Source organism: Cephus cinctus, unplaced genomic scaffold (genome assembly GCF_000341935.2).
Source record: "Cephus cinctus unplaced genomic scaffold, Ccin1 Ccin1_scaffold0132, whole genome shotgun sequence".
Taxonomy (NCBI): domain Eukaryota; kingdom Metazoa; phylum Arthropoda; class Insecta; order Hymenoptera; family Cephidae; genus Cephus; species Cephus cinctus.
Window position 1 is genome coordinate 99,424 of NW_014332865.1, and position 10,076 is coordinate 109,499.

Consider the following 10,076-nt stretch of genomic DNA (forward strand, 5'->3'; position numbering starts at 1 on the left):
TATTTGAGTATGTCCCCCTAAGCACCTAATTTCAGTGAGTCTTCAGACCCAGAACGGCTGCGAAGAGGGCAAAGAAGAAACCAGCGAGAGCCGTCGTTGAGACGAGAAGGGCCAGTCCTCCCAAGATCGTCGGGACGAGGGCTGCAAACTTTAGTTTGTAGGCAACCAGCAGAGGTATCATGGCCTGCTCCAGTCTGTCCTTCTTCCTTCTCTCCTCCATTCCTATAATTATACAATTTCATCCTGTTACTTCATGAAATTCCCATGCCGAACATCTGATGACGTTCGGTGCATCTGGCAGTGCCCACGCGCTAACGGACGTACCTGCCAATAGAAGTCCGTTCGCAGGGGCCCTGGCTGCATTCGAGAACGACGACATCTTGGATGCTCTCGGCTCCCTCGAGGCATTCTTCGTTACTGGCACGATCCAAGATGCTTGTCCTGCGATCCTTTCGCGATTTGAACTCGTCGCACAATCCTTTCTCGACTTCTGATTTCCAGCGGACGGCCCGTCGTAAGTTTCAGCATGAATCGCGAGCGACACTATAACTACGGACTTTACAGTCAGCAGAACGACAAGAAAACGCACTGCTTTCAACATTGTGTTTCTCAAATATTTTTTCAATGAAATCAACTGCGTTGCTCCCAACAGCACTGGAAACTCCGGCAGCTCGAAGTACGTGTCTCTTTGAGTCTCTTTAGAGAAGTCTCTCCATCATACGATCGCCTGCTCCTTCAAGAACGATCGGCGTCCAAAGTCCAAAGTCCAAAGTCAGGATATTTTCCTCGCGAGGTTCAGCCTCTGGGTCACTCGAGCACAGACATCTCTCTCTCTCTCTCTATAGACTACGTTCGAAATCTTTGGGAACTCGAATATCCAAGGGACGCTGTGGCCTCGATTTTCGAACCTTTAGCCTTGCTACCGTTTCTCCTTTAGGCACTAGCGTCGCACGGCAAGGGGTAGGATCAAGGGAGGATCGAACTGGGCCAATACCAAAGAGCCAGTTTGGCAGGAAGAAGGGAAGAGACGAGCGAAAGGTAAATCCGTCGAGAGAAGCGGTTCTGCGATCGACCGAGAACTGAAGAAGCGGGACTCGATGCGGCGAGCGAGTAGCGAGTCTCATAGAATCGCATCAGGTTGCGTGGAGTCAGGCCGAGCCGCGGACACGCTTCGGTTATCGAGAAAATTGGCGGTCCGTGAAAAATTATCCCAAGGCACATGCGTGCCGGACGTGCCGGACGTGGCCGACGTTGCCGACGTGGCCGACGTTGCCGACATGGTGGTTACCATGATGGATCGTTCGGTCGTTCGGTCGATCGTTCGATCGGTCGATCGGTCGATCGGTCGAGGCTGCAGCTACCGCGATCCTCAAACGTACAACGGGTGCGCGTAATGATATGTTTCGTCGTATGCCTTCGGAAAGTGCCCTCTTCATTCGAACAGAACGCGACCGACCGACCACGAGATGGCCGAGAGGGCGGCGAGGGCGGTGAAGGAGGCGAGGGAGGATCCTAATAACAGTCGTTTCTCCTTATTTTTTTGGGGTCACGCTCTACAGCTATTCGTGCCATTGCTAGATAACTACATAGACATAAGAATGGTCCATTTTAAGTAGACGCCGTGGCTTGATTCCAGGCCAGCGTAAGTCCACGCTTCCGCCGATGAGGACAGCGACAGGGGACTTGGGTTTTAGAAACCTCGTGGTCTCGAGCATCTTGGCGACGGGCAACGAAGGACGAGGGACGAGCGATGAACAAATAGTAATTGATATCGATTAGTAGAAGCTGCGGTGTGTGACGCGTGACGTGCACAACCCAGATATTGGTGCAGTTTTATTCAGATGCCAGTCGAGCATTACGTGTTTCCTTCGGCTGCTTCTTTCTGCCCATCCGTTCATTTTCTTCATTCACAGAGAATGCAACTGCTGACGTCAACGACTGACATTCAAATATTAATTCCCTAATTAGAAGAATATTTAATGATCTTAAGATGCTTCTCCCCGTAGCACGTGTAATACCTTCCACTTGGACTGGTTGCGTCGGTTGATACATCCTCCCTTCGCTGCTGCACCGTAATGCCACCCGGGTGTCGTCACGCTGGCTTGACAATTGCTGGAACGAGTGCGAGGCAGTGTCAATGCCGCGGCTTCCTCGCGGAAGAGAGAAGAATCTTCTCTCCCCTGAGATCCTACCCCCTTTCTGTTCCCTCTCTCTCTCTCTCTCTCTCTCTCTCTCTCTCTCTCTCTCTCAAGTTCCAGTAGCAAGAGTCGCATCCACGCTTACGAGACCACTGACATCTTCGATCTCCGATTGCGAAACGATTCGCCGAAACAAATCGAGCGTGAACCGCTGAGAAAATCACTGGGGATACTGGAGTGCGCGGCACATTCTCCCACGGTGCTGAGAGCAGACGCCGTTGCTCCAGCGCGGTCTTCGAGGTCTTCGAATTTCGAAACGGTTGTACTCCACTGGTTCTACGTCAGTCAAGTCATCGACCGACAGAAGTGTTTATTAGGGGATATTCAAGAAAGGTTCGGGGAACGTGAACGAGCGGAAGGAAGAAGAGAAACACGGGAAGGAGTAGGTGGATCTATGGGAACGAGAATGAAAGATCGTCCTCCCCTTCCGAATTGACGTCACGGGCGTCACGGGCGTCACGGGCGTCACGGGCGTCACGCGTCAGTACCGTCAGATGGTGACGGGACTTGGCATCGCTCCTTCCACTGTTTCGCCGGAACCCTATATAAAGTTATTTACTCAAGGAGTATCCGAGTCAGTTGATGTTTCTCTTTTACGAATACGTGTCATCGGTTGCGCTAACGGTAGCGGCCTCTGCATCAAGGGATAGAGAAGTCCTTCGCAATGATCGGCGTCTCGCACTTTGATGCGTCTTTGTGCATCGCGACGCTTATTCTAATGGAATTGTCAACGACGACGTCTCTAGCGTCGCACTCGGTCCTGCCGGACGCACGCCCGGATCTTTACCCAATTCGACCTCGCCAGTTTCTTCTTAAGGAGGATGTCGCCATTGACGAAGATGCCGCTCAAGTTGAGCCGCAAGAAGGAATTCTTCTTCTCGCAGGGCATAACCCGCCTGTAAACTCCGGAATAACGGTAGAAGGTGGGTACACCGTACAAGTGGCTAAAACACATTAGAAAATACTCAGAGATATCGCGCGCGCTTTGTTTATTTCAATCAGGATTTTTTAAATAATATATGCTCCTTACTCCACGTGTAAACCTGCGTCACACGCAGGACGAGATATCGGACGTGCGACCCGCTGTGACCGTTGAACGAACGTACGATAATTAGGAAGAAGTAGATACACTAACGCCAATTTCATGCATTCGATACTCGACAGCTCGTGGAAAGCGGAAGAAGGCAAAGTTTGGGAAATACGTGTTGCCTCTGGTGATTGGTTTCCTGCTGATCAAGTCCATTCTGCTTCCGGTCGCTCTGAAGGCTTTAGCTGTATTGAGCGGCAAGGCGGTCGTCCTCAGTCTCATGAGCCTCATCCTCGCAGCGATCGTCGGCCTGAAGAAGGTCGCCCAGGACTCTTCTGGGCACAACTACGAGGTGGTGAACGTACCGCTTACCAAGTATCGGCGCAACGACATTCTAGAGACACGAAGCGATCGAGAAGACGAGGCACACCCGTATCAATTTTATAAGGAAGGCCGTCGAAAAAAATAGAGTACCTTTTAATTGTGTCATTCGTTTCCTTCACTTACAATTAGTCAATTCCTTTCCCTCCCTCTCTCTCTCTCTCTCTCTCTCTACCCCTCTTTCTCTCATAGAAGAGTATATCTACAGACAACCGCAGGAGCAGCAGCAGCATCGACAATATATATATATATATATATATTTATAGTAGTAAAGTAGTGGCACCTGACTAGCTGGTAGTATAGGAATCTTACGTAAACACGACATCAGAGAAGAGAAAGTCTCTTCTCAAACACGAAATGAGAGTAAAGAGATTTCGTTTCTCCGTAATACACGTCTCGAAAGTCTGACTCATCCTGTGTCCGGGGTGCCGAATTCTTCGATCCGCATTCCTGGCTCTTTGACGACTTATGATCAAGCGCACCGGACTTCCGGTTGAGCTCGATCCAAGTTACTCGTGAGCATTGAATTCGCCGCTCAAGCCAATCCAGCTGTAGCGTTAAGCGTGCTACGGTAAATGCAGTGAATGCTTGAAGTGTGAACCTTATAGATGCATCCGTTCATCGACCCCAAGAGTCCCAAGACCCATCTGGTATTTACGGTCAAGGACGACCCCCGGATCCTCCCGCCCCGCTGTGGCCTACAGCAGCCGTTCCAGGGAAAGGGCTGCCTCTCTCGAAGGATCCCGAAGCTAGCTGTGGCACTCTTCCTCTGCCGATCCTATCGCGCCCGTCGTGTCGGCGTATCCGACCGACCTCTTCTGGTCGGAGGAAACATTCGTTTGAGATAGCGCAAGAGCAGATTCACTGAAAGTTTCTCCGTTTAGCGCGCGCTAGATCGAGCATCGATGATGATTCTCCATTGGTAAGGATGGCAGCGAAACGCGTAAGTCAGCCCAGAATCCGATTATCCGAAAAAGGAATGTTTCCGCGTGAAACTGATTGTTGGTACCGTTAACGGCTGACGTATGAGCGAGAGGCATACTGTTCAATATTTAAATAGCTGAATATGTACATTGAATATCTACGACGTGTATGGAGCACAATGGAGATGGGCTCGGCTAAGACAGATACATACATAGATGCGTACAAGTCGGACAAGTCGCCTCGATGCGAAAGTGTAATCACGCCATTCCTCAAAACTCTGAAGTTTCGGTTTTTCACAATTGATATTGGACATCGGCAACTTTCTGAGAATAAACTTCGCTGGAAGCATCCAGCAAGAGGCGCGGTCGTCGCTCCGATTGCGTAAGAGAACGACTCGCTCGCGTAATGCACCGGACGCCGTTTAACCGCTGCGCTCACGGCCTACCAGTTCACGATTACCGGTTAGCTCTCTGGGTCAAGGCGAGCGGGTCATTGCTTCTCGCAGTCGAGATTCCGACAATGAACCCTTCAGCGTCGTCATTCAATGTTCTCTGCCCCGCGTTCGACTCGGCCTTCGTCTTTGCCTAAACCTTTCGCAGGACTCCTTGCCAAAGATGCATTAAACCGCTCGAATGCAGCACAACGTCTGGCACCTGGAACTTCATTCGCGACCCACGCCTCGCTTAGAGACTCGCATTCCGCTGTGTCCTCTATCTCGTCGTCATCGTCTTTTCCTCGAGCACGACGTTCCAGGATCATTGGTGAGCGAATCTCGGAGGAATCACTAGATTTTCGTAGGCACAGAATAATAGACTGGCATAAAAAAAGTCTGGAAAAGTAGAAAGAATAATAAGGGATAGGCGGACAGAGAGAGAGAGAGAGAGAGAGAGAGAGAGAGAGAGAGAGAGAGATGATAGGCCATGAATCCCTTCCCCCCAATGACCTAAATTCTAGCGAGGGGCAACCTAATCTCTAGGTCAGTCCGAACGAGCGTTAGGGCCCGCCCAACAAAGACACCAACCCGAGCGTCGGTCCGCCTGGCATTTGTTTAAAGAATTATCAAGGAAAGTTTCCTGGGGAGGTACTCGGCCTGTAAGTCGAGCTGCGTTCCTGCGCCAGTATGGGCTCAACGATGAGTCTTAGGCGTCGCTCATGGGCGACGGGGTGGGGGTTCGCCACACGGGACACCTATAAAGATTGAAGGCACCCAGGGCCAAGAAGCATTTTACGTCCGAAAATCGTGTGAACGCGCCCTGCTACTCCAAGATGCATCGACTACTGATTCTGAGAGTGCTGCTCGGCTCGGCGATACTCCTGGCTACGACGTCGGCCGTCCCGACGCCATCGAATCAGGAGCAACATCCTTCGAGCGAAGTGGACTGCCTCGAGCACGAGAAGAACCTCTTGAGCTGCATCGCCGTCAAGGCCGTCGGAGTCCTGAAGCGAGCCGCTCGCTCCAGCGACATTCGACTCCTCGACGGAATCAGCTTCGTCCGCGACGGACCCAGTGAGTGTGTTTCTCTTCTCGTTGCGAGCTGCACGGCGATGCTCGGCGTAGATGCGACCTTAACGAAATACCAAAATTATCATTTCAGTGGAGCGAACCGCAAAGGCACACAGCCCAATCAAAAGTGAAGCTGAACTGATGAACGAGCTACCACGTGACGCCACGGACAGAACCATCAAGCTGGCATCCATGCTCTACGAGTCGGCCGTCTCCTTCCTCAAGAGTCACACTCTGAGGATCAGCATGCCCGAAGGTGGACAGGACTCTATCGCACGGTCCTTCGTCGAAGGTGAGCAAGTCCTATTGTCGGAGCGGATGATATTTCGATTCTGCGATCAACGAGAGAGCCGACAGGCGAATCGAAAACAATGGGGAGGTGTGAAGGAGCGAGGCTTCGAGTCCTCCGGAACCCTCACTCGCTCCGGGTTGCCCTCGCTCTTGCGGCTCTCGGGCTATGTGCAGATGTCCCTCGCGCAGTCACGTGGCCTCTCGATCGCACGATACGATTGCAATCTCTTGGCGATTGAACGGTCATCGAATACTATTTCTTTGCAGGTCGCGGCAAGATAAAGAAGATGATTCTGCCGTTGGTGGCTGCCGCCGGTGTCAAGATCTTCGCTCTGGTACCGATCTTACTGGGAGGTCTCGCTCTGCTGGCCCTGAAGGCACTATTCGTCGGCAAGATTGCTCTCTTGCTGGCCGGCATCCTGGCCTTCCAGAAGCTGTTTGGCGGCAGCAATGGAGCCGGTATTTCATCGGCGAGCAACTTTTTCAGCAAGACTGCTCAACCGGCGAGCACGTGGATCGAACCGGCTGCTGCCTCTCCCGGATGGGCTTCTGGCTCCTCGAACGCGGGTCAAAGTCAAGGTTACTATAGAAGCTTCGACGCCGCCGGCGAGCTCAAGGACGCTCACGAACTAGCCTACAGCGGCCAGACCCCCGATGTCCTCGCCACCGCCGCCAATCAAGCCCATTGATTGCATTTGTACAGAACGTTGTACCGCAGAGACTGTTAGCCCTAATATTTATCCATAATATTATGTCATATTTAATGCTGATCACTAATAAATTATTCAATATGAATATCTTCACTTGACAGACCAAGACAGTGCAGTACAATCACTGCATCTAGTTTTTAATTCCTTGCGATTTCTCTTGATTAAGAGAAACTGTCATATATGCTGTAAATTTACAGGGTGTTTGAAAATTCGCATACACGGACTAGGCAGTTATATATATATTGTTGGGATGGCAAGGAACACAAGGTTAAGGGCTAAAAATTGGATTCCACCATTAGTGTTGAAGCTTTTTAAATGTCTTTCGAACGTCTTTCGAACGGCTTCAAGACATACGTCGTATCCTGCACTCTGGGATGTTCGTGACTTTTGGACGATTCGACATATCAAGATGACGTTATATTATCTCTATTCAAAATACCTCATTGAAACCTCAAAATTCACAGAATTGTAAAGCTTTTAAAAGACACTACTGAAAAATCTGATATTACGCTTTCCGCGAGCAAGTTCTCGATAATGTCGAAAGTTGATATCCAATAAAAATAATGCGGGCTCTCAGGTGATAATTGAATTGTCAAACGTAGAGTCCTTATTTTATAACTGCAATTCATGAAATAAAAAGATGTGCCGATATTTCAAGATGCTAAGATGCATGATATCGGTGAAGATGATCGCTCGAGAAAGACGAAATATACCCTTACAAGTTTTCAAACATTTTTGATAATGTTTTGTGCTACGAGTGCATAGCGAACATTTTAAAATTTCTTTCACAGAATCATGTAGGAAAATTGCATGAATATAGTATGTATCAATCTCCCGTGCTAACTTGAAAAGGCATTTCCCATTTCCGCGACCTGTGCGCCATCTGAGTTTCTTTGCGAGAGCCTCGAAGTGAGTCGATTCGACATAAAGCATAAGAAACTACTTGACCAGGAGAAACGAATAAACGAGGCCGAGAAAAAGGGAAATTTTGTATGTATTCGGTATGTATGACGTACATCATACAGTAGTGACTCGTTGCGGCGGAGCGCTCCTTCAGGCATATTGTAATGCATCGCCTGACAATCGGTGAGAATGGAGTATTAAAATTCCCGACAGCACAAAGCAGCACAAAGCAGCACGACGCTTGCCAAATGGCTCAAACTGGCCCCACCATTGCTCTCGATGCTTCGTATAAAAGAAAAAAAATTGCCGCGAGGCAGGACAGTCAAAATCGCTGATCGAGAAGCACTTATCGTTAACGAGGAAAGATTTCGGAAGCACAAGTGCAGCAAGCAAGTGCATAGAGAAGTCGAAGATGAAACTATTAGGAGCGTCCGTGTTCGTAAAGGTCGTCGCGACGGCGATGACGCTGACGCCATTCTTGACAGCGCTGTCAGCTGCTGCCGCCATAGATGCAGATGGCAGTCAGCAGGAAGAGAAAATCCTAAGAGCCATCGATGCTCTGGAGGCCGAGGAGAGCATCGGTATTTACGGGGACATGATAACTCTCGAGAAGGTTCCCGTGGTGGAAGCGAGGGAAGATGCTGGGCTGGAGCGTGATCCTCTTTTGAAGAGAGTCGACCAGTTCCTTGGAAGCCGAAAGATCCACATAGCTCTACCGCGAGAGGGGCCATCGGCGCAATACGTGGGTCGCGCTCTTGGCGCAACGAGCGGCAGCCTCGACATTGACCTCAGAGGAATGACAGGCGGCGGCGCCTCCGAAGGTAAGGATCCCCTGAGTGAGTGATACGACGTCGAGCGTCGAGCGTCGAGCGTCGAACGTGGAAGATATTCTCGCTACGTAGTCTTATACCGGCATACCTTTCTAATGCCTCGTCCAATGACATCCAAGTGGGTCGTCGACGCGAGAGGCGATTCGTTCGTAAGTGGGTCTTCCGGTAGACGGCTTTCCGGTTAACGCCCTTTCCCTCCTCGCATCGCGGCTCTGGACCGCAGCTCCCACTCGCAACCTTGCCGCGGCCACGTAGCTTTGCTCTCCGAATCAATGTACATTACTCGCAATCGCCTACAACAATTCCAATCGATTTATTATTTATTCCCGAGGAGGAGCGAGAAACGAAAGCAAGTGTCCATAGAAAGAAGTCGAGGCATCGAGGATGAAAAATAAGGAAAAGCAAGTCCTGGTCGGGCTGATGCAGTGATTGTCGACGGACAAATGCCTTAATCGGTCAAAGAGCGAAATGCACGGGTTCGAATGGGGAGCGTCGATTCGCACACTTGGCGACTGGTGATCACTGGTGACCACTGGTGACTTTCGCTTTAATCGAAATTCCCATTGATTTCAGCCCGTACTAAGCTCAAGAAAATCATTCTGCCAATTCTACTGGCCTTGAAGCTGAAGGCTTTGGTTGTTCTGCCCATCGTAATCACCCTGATCGGACTGATCGGAATCAAGGGGCTGGGAGCAGGATTGGCTGCGCTGCTGTTATCGGGTGCTGTGGCCCTGAAGGCTCTCCTGACGCCGCCACCCCCGCCGCAACTCACTGCCACGCGACTGAGCTACGGAATTTACAAGCCTCACGACATTCATCACGAGACCTGGCACAGGTCCCAGCAGCAGCAGCAGGAGATCAACGAGCAGCCCTACGCCGGCTGGGCGCCCGACTACGGTGTCGACAGGTTCCCTTACCAGGATCTGCCTTAGCAGCGTACAGTGGCTGTGACCTCCCATATCCTTAAATTATCATCCATTTATTATTATTTATTACATTCTGTCTTCAATAAAGAGAGCTTTTCTATTCCTCAAAGAGCAGCGAATCTCGGAGCCTTTTGTTTTCGATATGCACGTTGCTGCTTGGCCGAGTGCACTGCTTGCACCGGATGCTTCCCAGCCTCCGTCACAGCAGCCCCGTCGCATTTCGGATCAGTCCCGATATCCGCCTTCACTTCCGTGCTTCACACGTAACGCGCGAAAAAGCAGGACTCTCCCGTCGAAGAGCGAGGGAGACGAGTGAAGAAGGTAAGTCGGTCAGTGGCACGGTGGTTCAACCGGGATCGCAGACCCCCCCTCCCCCCCCCCC

The 10,076-nt window shown here is 50.7% G+C and overlaps 4 protein-coding genes across 4 annotated transcripts; 3 read left to right on the forward strand and 1 right to left on the reverse strand.

Annotated features, from left to right (window-relative positions):
- Positions 1-11: 11 nt before the first annotated feature.
- LOC107263195 lies at positions 12-1,231 on the reverse strand. The gene is made up of 2 exons (XM_015730127.2): positions 325-1,231; positions 12-222 (listed from the first exon to the last, which is right to left on the reverse strand). Exons 1-2 carry the CDS (start codon positions 599-601, stop codon positions 32-34), a joined length of 468 nt encoding a protein of 155 aa, XP_015585613.1. The 5' UTR covers positions 602-1,231; the 3' UTR covers positions 12-31.
- Positions 1,232-2,787: 1,556 nt separating this feature from the next.
- Positions 2,788-3,694, forward strand: LOC107263027. Its single transcript, XM_015729810.2, has 2 exons — positions 2,788-3,121; positions 3,363-3,694. Exons 1-2 carry the CDS (start codon positions 2,863-2,865, stop codon positions 3,692-3,694), a joined length of 591 nt encoding a protein of 196 aa, XP_015585296.1. The 5' UTR covers positions 2,788-2,862.
- A 2,048-nt stretch (positions 3,695-5,742) lies between these two features.
- Positions 5,743-7,120, forward strand: LOC107263024. Its single transcript, XM_015729808.2, has 3 exons — positions 5,743-6,037; positions 6,126-6,326; positions 6,593-7,120. The coding sequence occupies exons 1-3, from the start codon at positions 5,797-5,799 to the stop codon at positions 7,012-7,014; spliced, it is 864 nt and encodes a 287-aa protein (XP_015585294.1). The 5' UTR covers positions 5,743-5,796; the 3' UTR covers positions 7,015-7,120.
- A 1,126-nt stretch (positions 7,121-8,246) lies between these two features.
- Positions 8,247-9,813, forward strand: LOC107263025. The gene is made up of 2 exons (XM_015729809.2): positions 8,247-8,759; positions 9,342-9,813. Exons 1-2 carry the CDS (start codon positions 8,351-8,353, stop codon positions 9,698-9,700), a joined length of 768 nt encoding a protein of 255 aa, XP_015585295.1. The 5' UTR covers positions 8,247-8,350; the 3' UTR covers positions 9,701-9,813.
- The last annotated feature ends 263 nt before the right edge of the window (positions 9,814-10,076 follow it).